The sequence below is a fragment of the Pristiophorus japonicus genome, chromosome 3, assembly GCF_044704955.1.
Source record: "Pristiophorus japonicus isolate sPriJap1 chromosome 3, sPriJap1.hap1, whole genome shotgun sequence".
Classification (NCBI taxonomy): Eukaryota; Metazoa; Chordata; class Chondrichthyes; family Pristiophoridae; genus Pristiophorus; species Pristiophorus japonicus.
Genome location: NC_091979.1, coordinates 234,871,017 through 234,897,254, shown reverse-complemented (window position 1 = coordinate 234,897,254; position 26,238 = coordinate 234,871,017). Strand labels below are relative to the sequence as shown.

The 26,238-nt window shown below is 49.5% G+C and overlaps 2 protein-coding genes across 2 annotated transcripts in view; both read right to left on the bottom strand.

Annotated features, from left to right (window-relative positions):
- The window catches only part of LOC139260184 (slit homolog 1 protein-like), a 369,573-nt gene extending 368,694 nt beyond the window's left edge, over nt 1–879 (bottom strand). The window contains exon 1 of the mRNA XM_070876446.1: nt 701–879. Coding sequence (XP_070732547.1) covers nt 701–879 — 179 coding nt within the window. The remainder of the gene's footprint in view (nt 1–700) is intronic.
- pi4k2a (phosphatidylinositol 4-kinase type 2 alpha) overlaps nt 824–26,238 on the bottom strand; it is an 80,025-nt gene continuing 54,610 nt past the window's right edge. The window contains exons 10-11 of the transcript XR_011592732.1: nt 12,251–12,358; nt 824–871 (exon numbers count right to left, since the gene is read on the bottom strand). The gene's annotated coding sequence lies outside the window, so the exon portion shown is untranslated. The remainder of the gene's footprint in view (nt 872–12,250; nt 12,359–26,238) is intronic.

Genomic DNA, 26,238 nt, shown 5'->3' with positions numbered 1-26,238 from the left:
AGTATTGCCCCTCCGACAGTGCAGCGCTCCCTCAGCACTGCCCCTCTAATCGTGCGGCGCTCCCTCAGTATTGCCCCTCCGACAATGCGGCGCTCCCTCAGTACTGCCCCTCTGGCACTGCACTGGGAGTGTCAGCCTAGATTATGTGCTCAAGTCTTTTGAGTGGGACTCAAACCCACGACCTTCTGACTCAGAGGCAAGTGTGCTGCCCACTGAGCCACTGCACTGAATTGGAGGGGGCGAGTATCAAAACAAGGAAATAGAACTAGCCGCCGCTAGTCACTTAACGGGAAACGCTTTGATAGCCCATCGGAGGTGCTGTCTTTTGGATGAGACGTTAAACCGAGGTCCCGTTTGCTCTCTCAGGTGGACGTAAAAGATCCCATGGCACTATTTCGAAGATAAGCAGGGGAGTTCTTCCCGGTGTCCTTGCCAATATTTATCCCTCAATCAACATAACAAAAAAAACAGATTATCTGGTCATTATCACATTGCTGTTTGTGCGAGCTTGCTGTGCGCAAATTGGCTGCTGCATTTCCTACATTACAACAGTGACTACACTCCAAAAGTACTTCATTGGCTGTAAAGTGCTTTGAGACGTCCGGTGGTTGTGAAAGAGGCTATATAAATCCAAGTCTTTTTTCTTTCTTTCAAGATGTGAAGGAACAGACAGGAGAAATCAGAAGGGGTTAATACTCACAGTCTCTCGGTGTTCCTTGGGATATTCTTGGGGATGTTCCTGAGCCCCAGCCCATGGCAATCGACTGTGGTCCCCGCACAGCTACACAGAGCCGGGCAGGCACTTGTACAGATCCCGCAGGCAGCCAGCAGGAGAATCCCAGTCCTTACGATCCCAGGCAGCTCCCAGCTTCTGTCCATGGTGTTCAGGAGGTAACGGGGAGGGAGAGGGAGGGGGAAAGAGAGAGAGAGATGAGGAAATCCTTCCGTCTCCAGGAAAAAAAACCTTCAGAGCATGACAAAACCCCAGAGCTGTCTCAATCCAGTCCTTGTGCCTTGCAAACCGCCACCCCCCCCACCCCCCTCCCCAAAGGATCTATTCTGGGTCACAAACCCTCCAAAGCACAATAGAAGGGAGGGTAGCTTGTGATGCCGACACTGTAATCCAGCCTCTGATCTTCAGGATCGATATGTTATCTTACCCCCACTGGAGGATCTCTCTGTCTTACTCTCTCTCTCTCTCTCTCTGGTTCTATTCCAAATAAAAAAAAACCTCTGTTACAAGCTGCATCTGACTGCCTACAGAATAAAACCGTCACACACATCCATCAATGAGACCACAAATAGCAGAGGCGACCCCGCCCCCGATCACACAGTCCCTGCTGTTCTTGCACAGGCTGGTGGGGCCACTGTCAGTCACAGCCCCTACGCCTTCCTCCTCCTTCTTCTCCCCCCCCCCCACCCCCCCTTCCCCAAAAGACAAACAGCAGGTTACAGCAAGGAGAGACAGAAGGAGATGATAACATAATCATCCCATGTTTCGCGGCACCTCAACTACTCAATTCTTGTGTGTGTGTTTTAGACTTGTTGGAATGGTAAAAGATGTGGAAAGGAGTCCCACGTAATTGTTTATCCCGATTGTTTCCACCTCTCTTGTTAATCATCTGTTGTACTGTCGAGAGAGTGAGAGAGAGAGAAACTAAACACAGCTCTCAGAAGGTCTGGCAACATTTTAATTCTGTTGCTGCCTTTGTGGAATAATAAATAAAAACGAATGCCGTGCAGCTAATTACTGTTTACATTTCATGCTGTATTGGGAAACTGGGGCTACGCGCTGCCGATTAGATGGTCCCAGATTTCACTCCCACATGCTGACTCAGCTCATCGCAGCAAGGTTGGCTACAGGGGACACTACAGTTTGGCCTCAGTACCAATGTTCCCTCTAATTTTTTGGTGCGTGGTCTCTTTAAATTTGCTGCATGGCCGTGCATGCACAGTGCCGTGTCGAGCGGCAGTAGCTGGTGAGCGGGACCTCGCAACTGGAGCACAAAAAGGTCAAGGCTGACACTCCCAGTGCAGTGCTGAGGGCGCGCTGCACTGCCGGAGGGGTCGTACTGAAGGAGCACCAGACTGTCGGAGGGGCAGTACTGAGGGCGCGCTGCACTGTCAGAGGGGTAACTGAGAGAGCACCATACTGTCGGAGGGGCAGTACTGAGGGAGCGCCGCATGCCGGAGGGGCAGTACTGAGGGGGCACCGCACTATCGGAGGAGCAGTACTGAGGGAGCGTTGCACTGTCGAAGGAGCAGTACTGAGGGAGCATTGCACTGTCGGAGGCACAGTACTGAGGGAGTGCTGCACTGTTGGAGAGGCAGTACTGAGGGAGCCACCGCACTGTCGGAGGGGCAGTACTGAGGGAGCGCCGCACTGTTGGAGGTGCCGTCTTTCAGATGAGACATTAAACCGATGCCCCGTCTGCTCACTCAAGTGGATGTAAAAGATCCCACGGCACTATTTCAAAGAAGAACAGAGGAATTATCCTGGTGTCCTGGGGCCAATATTTATCCCACAATCAACACAACAAAAAAAAGATTATCTGGTCATTATCACATTGCTGTTTGTGAGAGCTTGCTGTGCACAAATTGGCTGTTATGTTTCCCGCATTACAACAGTGACTACACTTCAAAAGTACTTAATTGAATGTAAAGCGCTATGAATCGTCTGGTGGTCGTGAAAGGTGCTGTATAAGATGTGGTAACCCATGTGATTGTGGCAGCCATTTTTTTGCGCACAGCAAGATCGCACAGACAGCACCGCTTGATCTGTCGACGGAAGAATGTTGCCCCAGGACACCGGGGAAAACTACGGAGAAACTGTTTCCACCGGCGGAGGGCGGGAGAGGCAGGGTGGGGGGGGCGTGGTTGGTAACCAGAGGACACAGATTGAAGATAATTGGCAAAAGAACCATAGGGGAAGATGAGGAGTTTTTTTTTTAGCGAGTTGTTGTTATATGTGTAATGTATGCACCTGTGATTATGCTCACAGGTTTGTAGAGCTGTTGAACCAAAAGAGTTGTAGAGCTGTTGAAATCTTGAGCTGCACCAGCTCAAAACGTTCCTCACTGGGTTGCTGAGTGGAGTGGAGTTCATCAAACGACTCCGCTCCCCCCCACCCCTCCCCACAGTAGTTTAAGTTAGAGGTTGCACTATGCTCTTGTTATGAAGTTAACCACAGCCAGCCTCAACATCAACAGTGGCAGAGAGGCACGCCGTAGATTTAACAATTTTTAGATCCTGCGGGAGGGGAAATATGCGGTGTGCTTCCTACAAGAAAAACCCACACCGTTTCGGGAGACGAGGCCACTTGGCTCCTGGAATGGCAGAGAGGTCCGCATTAGCCACCTCACTGCCACTTCTTGTGGGGTGGCTATCTTGCTGACCCCACAATTTCAGCCGAAGTTCTTGGGGGTCGGGAAGTCTGTGCCAGGCCGCTTGCTCCATGTCACGGTTTGCCTGGGGGATGTGCTGCTCCACTTAGTGAACGTGTACACCCTCCAGTCCGGCCCGCAGCAAACGCACTTCTTCGAACAAGTGTCCATTCTTCTAGGCTCCATCGACGTCGGCGACTGCATTGTCCTCGGGGAGGATTTTAACTACACCCTCGAGGCGAGTGACTGCTCAGGTGCCCTGCAGAACATGACGGCGATGGAGAAGTTGAGGGACCTGGTCAGGTCCTTCGACTTGGTGGACGTCTGGCGAAATCTCCATCCCGACTCCAGCGCCTTTACTTGGGTGAGGCCTGGAAGAGGATGGTCCAGACTCGATTGCCTTTACGTGTCTTGGGCGTACATCTCCTGCGTACCGGTGGCTTTCATCGGCCAGCGCCATGCTCAGACCACCACCTGGTGTGGGCGGAGCTTGCTTCGCTCCGCGCACGGGTGGGGTCCGCCTACTGGCATTTTAACAATCTGCTGCTGGAGGACGAGCGGTTCCAGGATTTGTTTCGTCGGTTCTGGTCCGACTGGAGAAGGAAGCAGGGGGGCATCCCCTCTTTGAGGTTATGGTGGGACGTGGGCAAGGCTCACGTTGGTCTCTTCTGTCAAGAGTACGCGACGGGGTCGACCAAGAGGCGGGATGCCAGGGTGGGGCGCCTGGAGAAGAAGGTGCTCGACCTGGAATCCCGTCTCAGTCAAGTCGTCGAGGACCCTGCCCTGCGGATAGAGTATGAAGTGAAGATGGCCGCCTTGAAGGACCTGCAGCTCGTCGGGTCCTGAGGCACGTTCGTGAGGTCGCGGATCCGGTTCCTCCGGGACCTGGACCGCGGCTCCCCCTTCTTCTAATCGCTGGAATAAAGACAGGAGGAGGTCCGTAAGCAGCTCTTGATGCTGCTGGCCGACGATGGATCTCTGGTCTCGGATCCGGAGGGCATCAGTAACAGAGCCCGAGACTATTACGGGGCTCTGTTCTTTCCGGATCCGTCCAGCGAGGAAGCGCGTAGTTTTTGTGGGAGGACCTGCCAAAGGTCGGCCCGGAGGGCGCCGAAAATCTGGATGCTCCGCTAAGCCGGGCAGGACTGACCAGTGCCCTTGACCAGCTCTCGAGGGGAAAGTCCCCGGGGCTTGACATGCTGACCGTGGAGTTCCACAGGTTGTTCTGGGACATCCTGGGGGGAGACTATGCATGGTTCCTGGGGGAAAGTCTGGTTACTGGGGAGATGCCCCTCTCTTGACACAGGGCAGTCATCGTCCTGCTGCCTAAGGGCAATCTTCGCCTACTTAAGAACTGGCGCCCGGACTCGCTCCTCAGCACGGATTACAAAATCTTCACCAGGGTGACGTCTGCTCGCCTTGGCACCGTGCCGGACCACATGATCCACCCCGACCAGTCCTACACGGTCCCGGGCCGGACAATCCACGATAACATCCATCTGGTCCGGGACCTAGTCCACTATTTCCAGAGGGCTGGTCTGTCGGTCGCCTTCCTATCCCTCGACCAAGAGAAGGCATTCGACAGGGTGGATCACGAGTATCTGTTCAGAACTCTGCACGCTTTCGGGTTCGGGACGCATTTTGTCGCCCGAATCCGACTTTTGTATGCCGCTGCGGAGTATCTGATTATGGTTAACGGGTCTTTGACGGCGCCCCTTCGCTTTGGGAGAGGCCCCATATCCAGCCAGTTATATGCCATATGTGTGGGGCCTTTCCTGCGCCTCTTGCGGAAGAAGTTGACGGGACTGGCTCTGCAAGGGCAGGGCGTGGATGTCGTCCTTTCGGCTTATGCCGATGACGTGCTCCTCATGGTCAAGGATCCCGTTGACCTGCGGAGGATGCGTGAGTGCCAGGAGATTTACTCGGCTGCATCCTCAGCCAGGATCAACTGGGAGAAATGTTCCGGACTTCAGGTGGCGGGTGGACTCCCTGCCGGAGGAGTTCAGGTCTTTTGCCTGGAGCACGACCCATCTCCTCTATCTGGGAGTCTACCTTGGCCCTAACGAGGAAGCATGGCCGGCGAACTGGCAGGAGTTGGAGGCCAAAGTCGCCGCTCGCCTAGGGCGCTGGACAGGACTGCTCCGAGTGCTGTCCTACAGGGGTCGAGTGTTAGTCATAAACCAGCTGGTGGCCACTATGCTGTGGTACTGGTTGGTGACTTTGACTCCTCCCCCTGGGTTTGTCGCCAAGATACAGAAGAAGCTGGTCGACTTCTTCTGGAACAACAGGAAGCACTGGGTCTCTGCTGCGATTCTGTCTGCTGCTTAGGGAGGGCGGTCAGGCGTTGGTGTGCGTCAGCACCCAGCATGCGACTTTCCATCTTCAGACCCTGCTGAGATACCTGTACGTCTAGATGGTGTGCGCTAGCGACGCATTTCTTCCGCCAGCAGTACTGCCTCAATTACGACACGCAGCTCCTGTTTTTGAGCCTGGGGGGCTGTCAGGACCGTCATGCCGGGGCTACCTGTCTTTTACCAGGAACTCATCAGGGTCTGGAGCAGAGTTGCCACCAAGCGCAGTTCTCCCCCGTCTGGAGTGGCGGCTGTCCTTCGGGAGCCGCTGCTCAGGAATCCGTACCTCCACAACCGCGGTTTTAGGTGGCAGGCGGACGAGATGGCTGTGTCTGGAAAGATGACCAGGGTCAGGGACCTGTTCGATGGAGAAGGAGCGGGCTGGATGGCGCCAGACGTGCTGGCACGGCGCCAAAACTGGGCCGATGTCCAGCGCGCGGCCAATGCCATTGAGACACTAAAAACAGCTCTGGGCCCTGACTCCGTTAGATGTGTCGAGGAGGCCCAAGCACGTGAGGAGATCCCGTCCGAACTGACCCCCGTCCGGACGGAATTCCTTATCGGCGCCAAGCCCCGAAACCTCCCTCGGGAGCCGGCGTCTCACAACTTGAGCCTCCTCCTGGAAATCTCCTAGGTGCCTTTCAGTTCTGCGCGGAGGGGATTCCTGTACAGGCTGCTCTTGCACACTCTCCTCGTCTGCCATCCGGACACGCCATGGCGCACTATCTTGCCGTCCGGAGGAGGCGGGGGTCCCCAATGGAGTGCTCTCTATGCAGGAGTCCTCCCCTTATTTATCGGGGACTTGGCCTGGAGGGTGTTGCATGGAGCCGTCCCGTACAATAAATTTTTAAGTTGGTTCACGGGCTTCCAGCCCGCCTGCAATTTCTGCGGTCTGGAAGAGTACGTGTTCCATATCTATGTTGAATATGAGAGGTTGCAGCCCCTCTTCCAATATTTGAAGGGGCTGCTCCTCAAATTCTGGTTGCACTTCACTCCCACAATCCTGATCTTTGGGCACCCTGTGCGGAGGGGAGCGAACAGGTCGGAAGGCTTCCTCGTAGGACTGCTCCTGGGCATGACCAAGGGGGCCATCAGCCGGTCCAGGCAGCGGGCGGCCCAGGTGGTCGTTCAGCCCGATTGCCTACCTCTCTTCCGTGGTTACATCCGAGCCAGAGTATCCCTGGAGATGGAGCACGCGGTGTCCACCGGTACACGCTTGCGGCCTTCTGGGAGAGGTGGGCGCCGGAGGGACTGGAGTGCATCATCACCCCCGGCAACCAAATTTTAATTTGAACCACTTGTTGGTTTTAGTGCCCACCCCGGGCACTTATATAATTTGTGTTTTGTTGCCCTCAAAAAAAAACGGGGCACTTGAAAAGTTTTTTTTTTGAGTATGTCCCTCCCCCCCCCTTTAATCAGGGGCACTTGATTAAACTATACAACAAAATAGTTGTAGAGCTGTTGAGTTGTGAGTGGCTTAGCCAATCACGTGATGTTCATAAGAATAAAACCCCAGCCCGTTGAGTTCGGGAGATCCACGATGAGACAGGTGGTTGTGAGCCTGGTGGATGAACCGGTAATGTGTAGTGTGATTGTTAAACCTTTGCTAATAAACCAATTAATTCTTAATAGCAATGTGTTGCTATGAATTTTTAAGCAAAGAACCCATGAAGCAAATACATTACAATGCATCAGCTAATGTAACCCCACTTTTTAAAAATGGAGGGAGAGAAAACAGGGAATTATGCACCGGTTAGCAGCGCATTTGACAGTGACAGGATCGGTCCAATTCAGCATGGATTTATGACAGGGAAATCATGCTTGACAAATCTTCTAGAATTTTTTGAGGATGTAATTAGTAGAGTGGACAAGGGAGAACCAGTGGATGTGGTGTATTTGGACTTTCAAAAGACTTTTGACAAGCTCCCACACGAGATTAGTGTGCAAAATTAAAGCACATGGCATTGGGGGTAATGTATTGACGTGGATAGAGAACTGGTTGGCAAACAGGAAGCATCGAGTAGGAATAAACGGGCCCTTTTCAGAATGGCAGGCAGTGACTAGCGGGGTACGGCAAGGTTCAGTGCTGGGACCGCAGCTATTTATAATATACGTTAATGATTTAGACGAAGGAATTGAATGTAATATCTCCAGGTTTGCAGATAACAATAAGCTGGGTGGCAGTGTGAGCTGTGAGGAGGATGCCAAGAGGCAGCAGGGTGACTTGGACAGGTTAGGTGAGTGGGCAAATGCATGGCAGATGCAGTATAATGTAGATAAATGTGAGGTTATCCACTTTGGTGGCAAAAACAGGCAGGCAGAATATTATCTGAATGGTGGCAGATTAGGAAAAGAGGAGGTGCAACGAGAACTGGGTGTCATGGTACATCAGTCATTGAAAGTTAGCATGCAGGTACAGCAGGCGGTGAAGAAGGCAAATGGCATGTGGCCTTCATAGCGAGAGGATTTGAGTATAGGAGCGGGGAGGTCTTACTGCAGTTGCACAGGGCCTTGGTGAGGCCACACCTTGAATATTGTATTCAGTTTTGGTCTCCTAATCTGAGGAAGGACGTTCTTGCTGTTGAGGAAGTGCAGCGAAGGTTCACCAGACTGATTCCCGGAATGGCAGGACTGACATATGAAGAAAGACTGGATCGACTAGGCTAATTGTCACTGGAATTTAGAAGAATGAGAGGGGATCTCATAGAGACATATAAAATTCTGACGGGATTGGACAGGTTAGTTGCAGGAAGAATGCTCCCAATGTTGGGGAAATCCAGAACCAGGGGACACAGTCTAAGAATAAGGGGTAAGCCATTTAGGACCAAGATGAGGAGAAACTTCTTCACTCAGAGAATTGTGAACCTGTGGAATTCTCTACCACAGAAAGTCGTTGAGGCCAGTTCTAGATATATTCAAAAGGGAGTTAGATGTGGCCCTTATGGCTAAAGGGATCAAGGGGTATGGAGAGAAAGCAGGAAAGGGGTACTAAAGTTACATGATCAGCCATGATCATATTGAATGATGGTGCAGGCTTGAAGGGCCGAATGGCCTACTCCACCTACTTTCTATGTTTCTACGGAAGGCGCTGCCTGAAAGGGCGGTGGAAGCAGACTCAATGGTAACTTTCAAAAGGAAATTGGATAAATACTTGGAGAGCAGGAGGAGGGAGTGGGACTAATCGGATCGCTCTTTCAAAGAGCCAGAACAGGCACAATGGGCCAAATGGTCTCCTTCTGTGCTGCAGGATTCTATGATTTACTGTCCCGCTGCACAGACACAGGGCACACCCAGCAGTGCAGCACTCCCTCGGCACTGCACTGGGAGTGTCAGGTCAAGTGCTCAGGTCTCCGGAGCGGGGCTGGAACCCACCAGCTCCCAATTCCGAGGTGAGAGTTTGGACTGACTTGAGGCAGCCCAGCTGACACTCTAGGGGGACAAGTTTCCCGACCCTGCGTCTCTCGGCTGTAGCGAGCACCTGTCGGAAGTCGAATTTGCTAAACCGTCCTGGCTGGACCATCAGCGGCAACTACGCAGCCCAAACCTCCTGCAATGGCTCTTCACTGAGCGAGGCCTCCCCACCGTCGGCAAGAACGCAAAGTCGTGAGACTGCCCCCACCGCCCCCGGGCGAAGTAATGAGTGGCGATTCCCTCTTTTTGCATCACTGCACTTTCTCGCGTCGGTGTGCAAAACCGCTCTCGGGCTTCGAGTGGGTCTGTGGTCTGTTCCCCGATTTGCGCGGATCTGAGCGCACAAGCTCCCGACAGTTCAGACCAGATGTGACTTTGAAACTTTGCGTTGCCCCTGACCCCCTGATTAAACGCTGGTGCAGGAAATCAATTTGTCCCCGTTACTTCAAAACTGAATTTTCTATTCGTAGGTGAGAAAGAACTTGCATTTCTACAGCGTCACTCATGACCTCAGGCCATAGCGCTTCACAGCCAAGAAGTAATGAAGTGTAGTCGCTGTTGTAAAGTGGGAAACGCAGCAGCCAATTTGCGCACAGCAAGCTCCTACAAACAGCAATGTGATAATGACCAAATAACCTGTTTTAGTGATGTTGATTGAGGGATAAATATTGGGCCCAGGACACCGGGGATAACTCCCCTGCTCTTCTTCGAAATAGTACCATGGAATCTTTTACATCCACCTGAGAGAGCAGACGGGGCATCGGTTTAACTCATCTGAAAGATGACACCTCCGACAGTGCAGCTCTCCCTCAGCACTGCACTGGGAGTGTCAGCCTGGGTTTTGTGTTGAAGTCTCTGGACTTGAACCCATAGCCTTCTAACTCAGAGGTGAGTGTGCTGCCCACTGAGCCACGGCTGACTGCCAGAACAATCAGTGATAGCAAAACTACACTCAGTTGGGGTGCAATAGAAACAGTGAGAGGATATATTCCCCATACCCGCACACAGTGTCCTTTACTGGTTCTCTAACACCCCGGATTTCCAGTCACAGACTGCTACTGCTGGAGCCCAGAGTTCTGTGCGTCTGTCTCTCTTTCTGTCTTGTGCTCTCTCTGCCTTGCTCTGTCTAGCTGTGTGTCCTGCCCTCTGTCTCTCTCAGTCTTTCAGATGAGACGCAAAATCGAGGATCCATCTGCTCTCTCGGGTGCATGTAAAAGATTCGAAGAAGAGCGGGGGGAGTCCTGGCCAATTTAACCATCAAGCGACATCACTGTAAAAAAGAGATTATCTGGTCATTTATCTCATAGCTGTTTGTGGAAACTTGCTGTGCGCAAACTGGCTGTCGCGTTTCCTGCATGACTTCAAGGGAAATAAAAAACAGGAGATGTAAAACAGGCAGCCGATTTGTTATAACCTGCAAAAAGTCAGTATCACCCCCTCTGTATCCCCGTCTTTCTTTGACTGTATTTCTCCCTGCCTATCTCTCTCTCCCTCTCCCTTTTTCTCTTTCCCTCCCTGTCTCTCTCTCTGACGGCCTCTCTCTCCCTCTATCTCACTCTTCCTATGACACGACCGCTCGGTGTCCCTCTCCCTCGAGGGAAAAAGTGCTGGAAAGCCGTCTTCATTAATACACACACCCCTCAGCCCCAGCAAAAGGGGAGCAGGCTGGGGGTGGGATTGTGACTGCAGTCTGACTGTGCTCTAACTGTCTGCTTATTGATAGAAATTAGCTGTGTGACAGGGACACGAATATTAAATCATCCAGATAACAGGGACGAGTAAAACCACTGGGGAAAGAGACAAAGAGACTGTCATGCAGAGAGAGAGAGGGAGACAGAGAGAAAAGGTGACAGAGAAAGAGAGGAAGACAGAGAGAATAGGTGACAGAGAGAGGGAGACAGCGAGAGAAAGAGAGGGGGACAGAGTGAGAGACAGCAAGAGAGAAAGAGAGAGTGGGAGAGACAGAGAGAGAGAGAAAAAGAGACAGAGAGAGAGAGAGACATAAATAGAGGGAGACAGTCAGAAAGAGACAGAGAGACAGAAAAAAATTAACATTTTAGATATATATATATATTTATATTATATATATATTAGAGAGAGAGAGAGAAAGAGAGAGACTGGGACAGATATATATAACAAATATAGACATAGACTGGGATCGAGAAACAGATTAAGGGAGAGTGATAGAGGGAGGTAACAGATAGAGAGCGAGAGACTCGGACAGAGTCAGTATGAAAGAGAAGAGTAAAAAGAGGGAGATGGTGAAAGGACGCGATACGCTAGCAGTGGCTGAGACCTTGTATTCTGAGGGCAGTATAGTCAGCTCAAACTGCAATAGGTGCTTTTCATTCTCGACCACGGCACATCCTCTGCCAGACGTTAAATCAGAAAATCATTAATTTTTTAATTTCCCTTTTTCCCTTCTGTGAATTCTCTCTCCATTGAGCTGTGAAACTAATGCTCACTCCGCAGAACACGCCACTTACATTTTGAAGACTTGTGTGTGTGTGGTGCCTTGAGTGTGCATGCACGTATGAGCGTGTGTGAGTGTGTGTCAGTGGCTGTGTGTGCGTGTGCAAGTGTGTGTGTCAGTGGCTGCGTATGCGAGTGTGTGTGTGTGTGTGTGTGTGTGTCAGTGGCTGTGTGTGCAAGCGAGTGTGTGTCATTTCACATCCCCGCCCCAGTCCTTGATCAGGTTTCAGGTATACGAACATAAGAAATATGAGCGGAAGTCAGACATTTGGCTCCTTGAGCCTGCCCCTCCATTCAATAAGATCATGGCTGATCTTCTACCTCAACTCCACTTTCCTGCACTATCCCCATATCGCTGGTTCCCTCACTATCCAAAAATCTATTGATCTCTGCCTTGAATATACTCAATGACTGAGCATCCACAGCCCTCTGGAGTAGAGAATTCCAGAGATTCACCACCCTCTGAGTGAAGACATTCCTCATCATCTCAGGCCTAAATTATCCTGCGACTGTGCCTCCTGATTCTAGACTCTCCAGCCCGAGGGGAGGGGGTGGAAACAGCCTCTCGGCATCTATGAAGTTGGGAGAAGAGGGGGCAGACATGAGGGAGCAGGTGAGTGATGATCCAGGTACCTGTTCACTCGCCACTACCCCTCCCCGGATTTGCTCGAGATCATGATAATCCTGGTACAGGTGATGGGGGTTGAAAACTCAGGAAATGTTGGACATACACAGCAACATCTGTAAATAGAAAAGGCAAATTAACGTCCTGTGTCAGGCACACCTGCAGCATCCGTTTGGGTGCAGACTGACCCGCTGAGCACCTCTTAGCATTTTCCCTATTTCTATTTCCAATTGGGGCAGTGTTGTTCCTTTCATTCAGTGTCAGCCGTGGCTCAGTGGGCAGCACTCGCGCCTCTTGAGTCAGAAGGTTGTGGGTTAAAGTCTGACTCCAGGGACTTGAGCACAAAAATCAAGGCTGACACTCCCAGTGCAGTGCTGAGTGAGCGCTGCACTGTCGGAGGTGCTGTCTTTCCAATGAGATGTAAAACCGAGGCCTCGTCTGCTTTCTCAGGTGGACGTAAAAGATCCCATGGCACTATTTCGAAGAAGAGCAGGGGAGTTATTCCTGGTGTCCTGGCCAATATTTATCCCTCAATCAACATAAAAAAAGAGAGATTATCTGGTCATTATCACATTGCTGTTTGTGGGACCTTCCTGTGCGCAAAATTGTCTGCCGCGTTTCCTACATTACAACAGTGACTACACTCCAAAAATACTTCATTGGCTGTAAAGAACTTTGAGAGGTTCGGTGGTCGTGAAAGGCGCTATATAAATGCAAGTCTTTCTTTCATTACATTACAGATGTAAGGGATGAACCGACCAGGAAAACAAAGGCCAGAATCACACACACACACACACAGCACATGCATCCATGACACCGACGAATGAGAGTGTGACCGAGAGGAGGCAATGAATGGTCAGATTGCCCGAATGTTAAAACCCGCAGCCACACAGCTCCTTTTACCTCCCCAGATGCTGCAAGCACGATGAGCTACTTCACGAGGGGTCAGTGATTGTTACCTCGGCAAACACGGCAGCCATTCTACCGCGGGAATAACCCACCAACAGCAAGGGGGTGAATGGCCAGTTAACCTGGTGTAATGTGTTTGCTTCATGGGTTCTTTGCTTAAGAATTCATAGCAACACATTGCTATTAAGAACTATTTGGTTTATTAGCAAAAGGTTTAACAATCACACCACACATTACCAGTTCATCCACCAGGCTCACAACCACCTGCCTCATTGTGGATCTCCCGAACCAAACTGGCTGGGGTTTTATTGAGTCTTGTGAATATCACGTGATTTGGCTAAGCCACTCCCAACTCGACAGCTCTACCAACCTGTGAGCATCCTCACAGGTACATACATTACACTTGGGCTCGGTTGTGGGGGGGCGGGGGAAGGGGAGCAGGATCGAACATCATGAAAGTTAAAGAGATTTGATAGGATAGGTATGGAGAAACTATTTCCTCTGGTGGGGGGAGTCCAAAACATGGTGGGGGGTCGTAACCTCAAAATTAGAGCCAGGACTTACAGGGGTGATGTCAGGAAGCACTTCTTCACATGGAGGGTGGTGGAAATCTGGAACTCTCTCCCTCCGAAAGCCTGTGGATGCTGGAGGTCAATTAGAGCTTTCAAGACTGGGATGAATAGATGTTTATCGGGTAACGGTATTGAGCGATAGGGAGCAAGGGCGGGTAAATGGAGTTGAGATATAGCCGTGGTGATTAAATGGCGGGACAGGCTCGAGAGGCTGAAAGGCTTCCTTCTGTTCCGAAGCTCAGAACATTTGCAATCCTCAAAACAGTGCCCCAATTCAGTGTCCAAGTTGGGGGGGGGATGCTGAGCTGATACCCCAAGACCCCCGAAGCACCGGGAAACCCTTTTAGAATTGCCCGGGTTGACAGCGGCCTCCTGATTTCCACGGGTGTATTGGGTCGTCGACCATCCTCTAGCAACTCAACGAACTCTTAGTCTTTCAATGTGCACTTAGTTCCATAATACCCGCCCTCCTGTATGGCTGAGAGACGTGGACCATATACAGTAGACACCTCAAATCGCTGGAGAAATACCACCAACGATGTCTCTGCAAGATCCTGCAAATCCCCTTAGAGTACAAACGCACCAATGTTAGCGTCCTCGACCAAGCCAACATCCCCAGCATTGAAGCACTGACCACACACGACCAGCTCTGCTGGGCAGGCCACATTGCCCGCATGCCAGGCACGAGACTCCCAAAGCAAGCGCTCTACTCGGAACTCCTTCACGGAAAACGAGCCAAAGGTGGGCAGAGGAGACATTACGGGGCACCCTCAAAGCCTCCCTGGTAAAGTGCAACATCCCCACCGACACCTGGGAATCCCTGGCCAAAGACCGCCCTAAGTAGAGGAAGTGCATCCGGGAGGATGTTGAGCACCTCGCATCTCGTCGCCGTGAGCATGCAGAAAAAACAAGTGCAGGCAGCAGAAGGAGCGTGCGGCAAACCAGGCTCCTTACCCACCCTTTCCTTCAACGACTGTCTGTCCCACCTGTGACAGGGACTGTGGCTCTTGAATTCTACTGTTCAGCCACCTAAGGACTCATTTTAAGAGTGGAAGCAAGTCTTCCTCGATTCTGAGGGACTGCCGATGATGATGATGGCGTTCCAAAGTAAAACGCCAATCCGCGAGACTCTTGCTGTGCCCAAGGGGCAGGTGCCGGTGCGCAGAGGTCTCACGGTATCGCACGGCGGGAAAGGCAACAGGAGTCCGAGGGGGAGGAGCTTCCGATCACAAACCATCCCCTTAGTGTCAGCTATGGCTCAGTGGGCACCACACTCACCTCTGAGTCAGAAGGTTGTGGGTTCAAATCCCACTCCAGGGACTTGAGCACATAAATCTAGGCTGACTCTCCCAGTGCAGTGCTGAGGGAGTGCTGCACTGTCGGAGGTGCCATCTTTCAGATGAGACGTTAAACCGAGGCCCTCTCAGGTGGATGTAAAAGATCCCATGGCACTATTTCGAAGAAGAGCAGTGGAGTTATCCCCAGTGCCCTGAGCCAATATTTATCCCTCAATCAACATCACAAACACATTATCTGGATCATTATCACATTGCTGTTTGTGAGAGCTTGCTGTGCGCAAATTGGCTGCCGCATTTCCCACATTACAACAATGACTACACTCCAAAAGTACTTCATTGGCTATAAAACACTTTGAAACGCCTGGTGGTCGTGAAATGCGCTATATAAATGCAAGTCTTTCTTTTTGGAGCTAAGGCTCTGGGGTCTGTTCTGTGGACTGTGACAAGAGTGCCACCTAGCGTCTGGGAAAGCTACACGAAGACACAAGATGCATTGATTTAGAGATTTTAAATGACACACACAAACACAGGGAGAGAGTGAACAAAAAACAAAAAGGAAGATTGCAACAAAGAGAGAAAAATTAAGAGACAGAAAAGAGGATATCTTTGGAACGATTTCAAAATTCTCATCCTGGTTTTCAAATCCCTCCATGGCCTCACCCTTACCTATCTCTGTAATCTCCAGCCGCACAACTGCCCTCCACCCCCTCGAGATGTTTGCGCTCCACTAATTCTGCCCTCTTGAGCATCCCTGATTATAATCGCTCAACCATTGGTGGCCGTGCCTTCTGTTGCCTGGCCCCAAGCTCTAGAACTCCCTCCCTAAACCTCTCCGCCTCGCTATCTCTTTCCTCCTTCAAGACGCTTCTTAAAACCTACCTCTTTGAGCAAGGTTTTGGTCACCTGCGCTAATTTCTAGTTATGCGGCTCGGTGTCAATTTTTTAATCTCGAATTGCTCCTCTGAAGCACCTTGGGGCGTCTCACCACGTTAAAGGCGTTCTATAAATACAGGTTGTTGTTAAATTCTCTGCCCCAGATGGCTCTGGAGGCTCAGTCGTTGAAAATATTCAAGACAAAGATCGACAGATTTTTGGATATTAAGGGAATCAAGGGATATGGAGACAGTGCAGGAAAGTGGAGTTGAGGTCAATGATCAGGCATGATCTTATTGAATGGCGGAGCAGGCTTGAGGGGCCGTGTGGCCTACTCCCACTCCTAATTCTTGCGTTCTGATGTAGGAGCAGTACGGGCTGGCGAGGCACTGTGACAGATCAACAAGTGAGAGAGACAGAAACACAAACGAAAAAGACTTGCATTTATATAACGCCTTTCACGACCACTGGCGTCCCAAAGTGCTTTACACCAATGAAGTACTTTTGAAGTATAGTCACTGTTGTAATATGGGAAATATGGCAGCCAATCTGTGCAAAGCAAGCTCCCACACACAGCAATGTGATAATGATCCAGATAATCTGTTTTTTTGTTATGTTGATTGAGGGATAAATATTGGCCCCAGGACAACGGGTAGAACTCCCCTGCTCTTCATCGAAATAGTGGCCATGGGATCTTATACATCCACCTAAGAGAGTAGACGGGGCCTCGGTTTAACGTCTCATCTGAAAGACGACACCTCTGACACTGCAGCGCTCCCTCAGTACTGCACTGGGAGTGTCAGCCTAGATTTTCTTTTGTGCTCAACAAGTCCCTGGAGTGGGATTTGAACCCACAACCTCTGACCCAGAGGCGAGAAGTGCTGCCCACTGAGTCACAGCTGACATAAGAGAAATAAGAGAGATGGCAGTGATCGACTCTCCCTGCCCAAGCCAAGACCACACTATCACGTCCCTCCCAGAGCACGGCTGAAGGGGAAGCCTTGGATCAGCTTGATTAGCCCCCAGTCCCAGCCTGAGAATGCTATGTGACCCCCGACACATTGATTGGATAGAAAGTTGCATTTATATAGCGCCTATCACAGCATCAGGATCTCCCAAAGCGCTTTACAGTCAATGAAGTACTTTTGAAGTGTAGTCACTGTTGTAATGTAGGAAACTTAGCAGCCAATTTGCACACAGCAAGCTCCCACAAACAGCAATTGGATAGTGCCCAGCTCATGTGTTTTTTTTTTTAAAGTGGTGTTGGTTGAGGCATAAACATTGGCCCAAGACACCGGAGAGAACTCCCCTGCTCTTCTTCGAATAGTGGCGATGAGATTTTTTACACCCACTCAAGTGGGCAGAGGGGCCCTCGGTTTGACGTCTCATCCAAAAGTCCTCATCATCATAGGCAGTCCCTCGGAATTGAGGAAGGCTTGCTTCCACTCTAAACATGAGTCCTTAGGTGGCTGAATAGTCCAATACGAGAACCACAGTCCCTGTCATAGGTGGGACAGAGAGTGGTTGAGGGTAAGGGAGGGTGGGACAGGTTTGCCGCACGCTCTTTTCGCTGCCTGCACTCGATTTCTGCATGCTCTCGCCGATGAGACTCGAGGTGCTCAGCGCCCTCCCGGATGCACTTCCTCCACTTAAGGCAGTCTTTGGCCAGGGACTCCCAGGTGTCAGTACTGCACTGGGACTGTCAGCCTGGATTTTTGTGCTCAAGTCTCTGGAGTGGGAGTTGAACTCTCAACCTTCTGCCTCAGAGGAGAGTGCTATCCACCAACAAAAATGTAACAAAAGCTTTAAATGGGATCTCTTTCAAACTTTAAACAAAGGTTACCACTGCTGGAAACAAAAAGAACAAATTTAGAATTAAAGAGCCGAGTTTACCGTACAAGTAAGGCATGCCACCTGGTGGTCATTATGAACTGATGAATCATCCCCGATTTGACAGACAGATCTCATTTCTTCAAGAGCTAGAAATTGGCCCCCATTAGCGCCTCCGGGATGTAGTAATGGAATGCTCCCAGCTCTGTGGCCGGGAGTATCGAAACCCGCGAAATTTCCGTGGAGGTTTGCGGCGGTAACCCCAGCATCATGATCTCCTGCCGCTCCCCCATCCCACCGAGATCACAACATCATGTGCTGTGCATCGCCCCGGACTTAAACTTAGGTTCCGCCCCATGCAGCTTCGCCAGGCGTCAACATAGAAACAAAGAAAATAGCAGTAGCAGGCTATTCGGCCCTTCGCGTCTGCACCGCCATTCAATATGATCATGGCTGATCCTCTATCTCAACACCATATTCCTCCTTTTTCCCTATACTCCTTTTGTTTCTAGAAATCTATCCATCTCCCTCTTAAATATATTCAGTGACTTAGCCTCCACAGCCTTCTGTGGTAGAGAATTCCACAGACTCACCACCCTCAGTGAAAACATTTCTCCTCATCTCGTCCTAAATTTCCTACCCCATATCTTGAGACTGCGACCCCTTATTCTAGACTTCCCAGCCAGGGGAAACATCCTCCCCACATCCAGTCTATCCAACCCAGTCAGAATTTTATACGTTTCAATGACATCTCCTCTCATTCTTCTAAACTCTAGTGAATACAGGCCTAGTCGACCCAGTCTCTCCTCATACAACAGTCCTACCATCCCAGGAATCAGTCTGGTGAACCTTCGCTGCATTCCCTCTATGGCAAGTATATCCTTTCTTAGGTAAGGAGACCAAAACTGCACACAACACTCCAGGTGCGGTCTCACCAAGGCCCTGTACAACTGTAGTAAGACATCCTTGCTCCTATACTCAAATCCTCTTGCAATGAAGGCCAACATACCATTTGCTTTCCTATCTGCTTGCTGCACCGACAGCTGCAGGAGGCATTGTTAGGGAGTCCGGGCACTTGGGGAGTGGTATTTAAAGAAGACCTTGTGTTCGTGTGTTTTGAAGAGAGTTTAATTAACACTGCATTAACCACTGTGGTGGTCACCACTGGTTCATTAACCTGAATGGGAGTCTTCCCATCCATTGTCTCTTCTGATTCCTGTTAATTTTACATCTATGCCTTCTATTCTCACAGCTCAAGTTAAATAACATTTTATAGACCTGAATCAGTTCTACCTAATTCCCTGTCAGCATTGTGTTGGGCATGAGTCCATCCTCTGGCAGTGTAATATTGGGCAGGATTTCAATTCATTGGCAGTCTAGTAGTGGGTATATTCTAATAGTGGGTATATGTTCAATTCCTTCGGTATGCCAGTCTTGTCATAAGTATTATCAAATAACCTTGTAGGCAGTCATCTTCTGAGGCAGTCCTCTGGAGTCGAGGATGACTCGCTTCCACACTAATATGAGTTCTAAGGTGACTGGTGAGACCAATGCGGGATCTACAGTCTCTGTCACAGGTGGGACAGACGGTGGTTGGGGAGCTTGATTTGTCATACGCTCCTTCCGCTGTTTGTACTTGGCTTCTGCATGCTCCCGAAGTGTTGGCGCCTTCTCTGATGCTCCTCCTCCAGTTTGAGCGGTCTTGGGCCAGGGATTCCCAGGAGTCGGTGGCGATGTTGCATTTTTTCAAGGAGGCTTTGAGGATGTCCTAGGAGCATTTCCTCTGCCCACCTAGGGCTCGCCTGCCGTGATGTAGCTCGGAGTGCTTGTTTCGGGAATCTAGCATCAGGCATACGGACAATGTGGTCGAGCGTGGTCGATGCTCGGGACATTGGCCTGAGAGAACACGGAGGTTGGTGCGTCTATCATGTCAATGAATTTGCAGGATTTTGCAGAGGCAACGTTGGTGTTACTTCTCCAGTGCTTAAGTAGCAGTATTGCTCTCATTCCAACACTCAACAACGATGTAGAATCATCTGAAGGGGGAGATTGTAAAAAATGTATGGGAGTCGGGAGCTCGAGGTGCGTGGTGAGGCCTATAAAGACCCAGCGGCTGCGAGAGGCGGCGGCAGATCGGAGTTGGGAGCTCGAGGTGCTTAGAGAGGCCTATAAAGGCCCAGCGGCTGCGAGAGGCGGCAGCAGATCGGAGGCGGGAGCTCGAGGTGCGTGGTGAGGCCTATAAAGGCCCAGCGGCTGCGAGAGGCTGCAGATCAGAGGCGGGAGCTCGAGGTATGTGGTGAGGCCTATAAAGGCCCAGCGGCTGCGAGAGGCGGTGGTAAATCGGAGGCGGGAGCTCGAGTTGCGGGCGAAGCCTATCAAGGCCCAGCGGCTGCGACAGATCAGAGGCAGGAGCTCGAGGTGCGGGCGAGGCCTATAAAGGCCCAGCGGCTGCGAGAGGCTGCGGCAGATCGGAGGCGGGAGCTCGAGGTGCGTGGTGAGGCCCATCAAGGCCCAGCGCCGTGCTTGTGCAGCTCCAGCCGGGGGAAAAAGCAAAAAAGAAGTAGAAAGAAATCAAATCAAAAGGTGAGGTCACAGCCAAAGGGGTAAGTGATTGGTGAGTAGCTTTTTTTTTATATCAGTAAAACATTGTTAACATTGTTGTCGCCAAATTAAGTGTATCGAAGGGTTAAGTCATGGCAGGAGAACTCAGTCACGTGATATGCTCCTCCTGCACCATGTGGGAAGTCAGGGACACTTCCAGTGTCCCTGACTACTACGTGTGCGGGAAGTGTATCCGCCTCCAGCTCCTGACAGTCTGCATTGCGGAATTGGAGCTGAGGGTGGATTTACTCTGGAGCATCCACGATGCTGAGAATGACGTGAGCAGCACATGTAGCAAGTTGGTCTTACCGCAGGTGAAGGGTCCACAGCCAGCTAGGGAATGGAAGACCAGCAGGTAGTGCAGGGGGCCACTGCGGTCATCCCCCTGCAAAACAGATACACTGCTTTGAGTACTGTTGAGGGGGATGACTCATCTGGGGAGGGCAGCAGCAGCCAAGTTCATGGCACCGTGGCTGGCTCTGTTGCACAGGAGGGCAGGAAAAAGAGTGGGAGAGCGAGTGATAGGGGATTCAACTGTAAGGGGAATAGATAGGCGTTTCTGCAGCCGCAACCGAAACTCCAGGATGTTATGTTGCCTCCCTGGTGCAAGGGTCAAGGATGTCTCCGAGCAGGTACAGGACATTCTGAAAAGGGAGGGAGAACAGCCAGTTATCGTGGTGCACATTGGTACCAATGACATAGGTTAAAAAAAAAAGGGATGAGGTCCTACGAGACGAATTTAAGGAGCTAAATTAAAAAGTAGGACCTCAAAAGTAGTAATCTCGGGATTGCTACCAGTGCCACGTGCTAGTCAGAGTAGGAATCGCAGGATAGCGCAGATGAATACGTAGCTTGAGCAGTGGTGCAGCAGGGAGGGATTCAAATTCCTGGGGCATTGGAACCGGTTCTGGGGTAGGTGGGACCAGCACAAACCGGACGGTCTGCACCTGGGCAGGACCGGAACCAATGTCCTAGGGGGAGTGTTTGCCAGTGTTGTTGGGGAGGAGTTAAACTAATATGTCAGGGGGATGGGAACCAATGCAGGGAGACAGAAGCAAAAGACAGAAAGGAGATGAGTAAAAGTGGAGGGCAGAAAAACCCAAGGCAAAAAACAAAAAGGGCCAATGTACAGCAAAATTCTAAAAGGTCAAAGTGTAATAAAAAGGCAAGCCTCAAAGCTCAGTGCCTCAATGCGAGGAGTATTCAGAACCCAGGAGAGGGCTCTGAGCTAGTTAGAGTGGGTGAGAGCACAGATGAACAGGACCCCAAGAAAGAATGCAAAAGGCAGGAGGCAACAGAACAGAGCAGCACTGGGGTAAGTGTAAACCACAAGGTGATAGGAAGGGACAGTATGTATGAAAATAAAGGGGCTGCAGGAGGGGTCAAAACTAAAAATCATGGTTTAAAAGCTAGTATTAAAACACTTTACCTAAATGCACGCAGCATTCGAAATAAAGTAAATGAGTTGACAGCACAAATCATTACAAATGGGTATGATTTGGTGGCCATTACAGAAACGTGGTTGCAGGGTGGCCAAGACGGGGAATTAAACATACAGGGGTATCTGACAATTCAGAAGGATAGACAAGAAGGGAAAGGAGGTGGGGTAGCTCTTAATAAAGGATGATATCAGGGCAGTTGTGGGAGATGATATTGGCTCTAATGAACAAAATGTTGAATCATTGTGGGTAGAGATTAGAGATAGTAAGGGGAAAAAGTCACTTATGGGCGTAGTTTATAGGCCCCCAAATAATAACTTCACGGTGGGGGGGACAATAATCAAGGGAACAATAGAGGTATGTGAAAAAGGAATGGCAGTAATCATGGGGGATTTTAACCTACATATCGATTAGTCAAATCAAATCGCACGGGATTGTTTCTTAGAACAGTATGTTACAGAACCTACAAGGGAGCAAACTATTTTAGATCTGGTCCTGTGTAATGAGACAGGAATAATAAACGATCTCCGAGTAAAAGATCCTCTCGGAATGAGTGATCACAGTATGGTTGAATTTGTAATACAGATTGAGGGTGAGGAAGTTGTGTCTCAAACGAGCATACTATGCTTAAACAAAGGGGACTACAGTGGGATGAGGGCAGAGTTCGCTAAAGTAGACTGGGAACACAGACTAAATGGTGGCACAATTGAGGAACAGTGGAGGACTTTTAAGGAGCTCTTTCATTGTGCTCAACAAAAATATATTCCAGTGAAAAAGGGCGGTAAGAGAAGGGATAACCAGCCGTGAATAACCAAGGAAATAAAGGAGAGTATCAAATTAAAAACCAATGCGTATAAGGTGGCCAAGGTTAGTGGGAAACTAGAAGATTGGGAAAATTTTAAACGACAGCAAAGAATGATTAAGAAAGCAATAAAGAAAGGTAAGATAGATTACAAAAGTAAACTTGCACAAAACATAAAAACAGAAAGTAAAAGCTTTTACCGATATATTAAACGGAAAAGAGTGAAGATGAGAGGGAGATTTAGCAATGGGAAATGTGGAAATGGCTGAGACCTTAAACAATTATTTTGCTTCGGTCTTCACAGTGGAAGACACAAAAACCATGCCAAAAATTGCTGGTCACAGGAATGTGGGAAGGGAGGACCTTGAGACAATCACTATCACTAGTGAGGTAGTGCTGGACAGGCTAATGGGACTCAAGGTAGACAAGTCCCCTGGTCCTGATGAAATGCATCCCAGGGTATTAAAAGAGATGGCGGAAGTTATAGTAGATGCATTCGTTATAATCTACCAAAATTCTCTGGACTCTGGGGAGGTACCAGTGGATTGGAAAGCAGCTAATGTAACGCCTCTGTTTAAAAAAGGGGGCAGACAAAAATAGGCCGGTTAGTTTAACATCTGTAGTGGGGAAAATGCTTGAAGCTATCATTAAGGAAGAAATAGCGGGACATCTAGATAGGAATAGTGCAATCAAGCAGACGCAGCATGGATTCATGAAGGGGAAATCATGTTTAACTAATCTACTGGAATTCTTTGAGGATATAACGAGCATGGTGGATAGAGGTGTACCGATGGATGTGGTGTATTTAGATTTCCAAAAGGCATTCGATAAGGTGCCACACAAAAGGTTACTGAAGATGATAGGTACGCGGAGTCAGAAGAAATGTATTAGCATGGATAGAGAATTGACTGGCTAACAGAAAGCAGAGAGTCGGGATAAATGGGTCCTTTTCGGGTTGGAAATCGGTGGCTAGTGGTGTGCCACAGCGATCGGTGCTGGGACCACAACTGTTTAGAATATACATAGATGACCTGGAAGAGGGGACAGAGTGTAGTGTAACAAAATTTGCAGATGACACAAAGATTAGTGGGAAAGCAGGTTGTGTAGAGGACACAGAGAGGCTGCAAAGAGATTTAGATAGGTTAAACGAATGGGCTAAGGTTTGGCAGATGGAATACAATGTCGGAAAGTGTGAGGTCATCCACCTTGGGGAAAAAAAAAGACAGTAAAAGGGAATATTATTTGAATGGGGAGAAATTACAACATGCTGCGGTGCAGAGGGACCTGGGGGTCCTTGTGCATGAATCCCAAAAAGATAGTTTGCAGGTACAGTAGGTAATCAGGAAGGCAAATGGAATGTTGGCCTTCATTGCGAGAGGGATGGAGTACAAAAGCAGGGAGGTCCTGCTGCAACTGTACAGGGTATTGGTGAGGCCGCACCTGGAGTACTGCGTGCAGTTTTAGTCACCTTACTTAAGGATATACTAGCCTTGGCTGCGGTACAGAGATGATTCACTAGGCTGATTCCGGAGATGAGGGGGTTACCTTATGATAGATTGAGTAGACTGGGTTTTTATTCGTTGGAGTTCAGAAGGATGAGGGATGATCTTATAGAAACATTTAAAATAATGAAAGGGATAGACAAGATAGAGGCAGAGGTTGTTTCCACTGGTCGGGGAGACTAGAACTAGGGGGCACAGCCTCAAAATAGGGGGGAGACAATTTAAAACCGAGTTGAGAAGGAATTTCTTCTCCCAGAGGGTTGTAAATCTGTGGAATTCTCTGCCCAAGGAAGCAGTTGAGGCTAGCTCATTGAATGTATTCAAATCACAGATAGATAGATTTTTAACCAATAAGGGAATTAAGGGTTATGGGGAACGGGCGGGTAAGTGGAGCTGAGTCCACGGCCAGATTAGCCATGATCTTTTTGAATGGCAGAGCAGGCTCGAGGGGCTAGATGGCCTACTCCTGTTCCTAATTCTTATGTTCTTATGTATAGGAAAAAAGGCTTGCATTTCAAAATGCAAGCCTTTCTTTTTTCCTATACATTTCCTCCTACATCACACACCTGAATCTGTCAAACAGGCCTTGAGACATCTTATTGAACGCCTTCTGAAGATCCCATATATTACATCTACTGCATTCCCTTCATCTATCCAATTGGTCACTTCTTCGGTCATTGCACTGCTTGCCTTTAACAAAACTTAGAAACATAGAAAATAGATGCAGGAGTAGGCCATTCAATATGATCATAGCTGATCATGCAACTTTAGAACCCCATTCCTGCTTTCACTCCATACCCCTTGATCCCTTTAGCCGTAAAGGTCACATCTAACTCCCTTTTGAATATATATATATAATGAACTGACCTCAACAACTTTCTGTGGTAGAGAATTCCACAGGCTCACAATTCTCTGAGTGAAGAAGTTTTCCCTTCATCTCGGTCCTAAATGGCTTACCCCTTATCCTTAGACTGTGACTCCTGGTTCTAGACTTCCCCAACATCGGGAACATTCTTCCTGCATCTAACCTGTCCAGTCCCGTCAGAATTTTATATATTTCGGAGATCCCCTCTCATTCTTCTAAACTCCAGTGGATACAAGCCCAGTTGATCCAGTCTTTCTTCACGTCAGTCCTGCCATCCCGGGAATCAGTCTGGTAAACCTTCGCTACACTCCCTCAATAGCAATGCATTCCTCAGATTAGGAGACCAAAACTGTACACAATATTCAAGGTGTGGCCTCACCAAGGCCCTGTACAACTGCAGTAAAACCTCCCTGTTCCTATACTCAAATCCTCTCGTTATGTAGGCCTACAAGCCTTCTTCACCACCTGCTGTACCTGCATGCCAACTTTCAATGACACCCAGGTCTCGTTGCACCTCCCCTTTTCCTAATCTGCCACCAGAGATATTCTGCCTTCCTGTTTTTGTCACCAAAGTCGATAACCTCACATTTATCTACATTATATTGCATCTGCCATGCATTTTCCACTCACCTAACCTGTCCCAAGTCACCCTGCAGCCTCTTAGCATCCTCCTCACAGCTCACACTGCCATCCAGCTTAGTGTCATCTGCAAGCTTGGAGATATTACATTCAATTCCTTTGTCTAAATCATTAATGTATATTGTAAATAGCTGGGGTCACAGCACTGAACCTTACGGTACCCCACTAGTCACTGCCTGCCATTCTGAAAAGGACCCATTTATTCCTACTCTTTGCTTCCTGTTTGCCAACCAGTTCTCTATCCACATCAATACATTACCCCCAATAGCATGTGCTTTAATTTTGCACACTAATCTCTTGTGTGGGACCTTGTCAAAAGCCTTTTGAAAATCCAAATACACCACATCCATTGGTTCTCCCTTGTCCACTCTACTAGTTACATCCTCAAAAACTTCTAGATGTGTCACGCATAATTTCCCTTTCATAAATCCATGTTGGCTTTCCAAATGCGCTGCTATTACATCTTTAATAATTGATTCCAACATTTTCCCCACTACCGAGGGCCACTTAAGTACTCTGGGAGTTCCAGGATTTTGACCCAGCGACAACAAAGGAACCGCAATATACTTCAAGTCAGAATGGGGTGTGTAACTTGGAGGTGGTGGCGTTCCCATGCACCTGCTGCCCTGGTCCTTCTAGGTCATAGAGGTCATGGGTTGGGGAGGT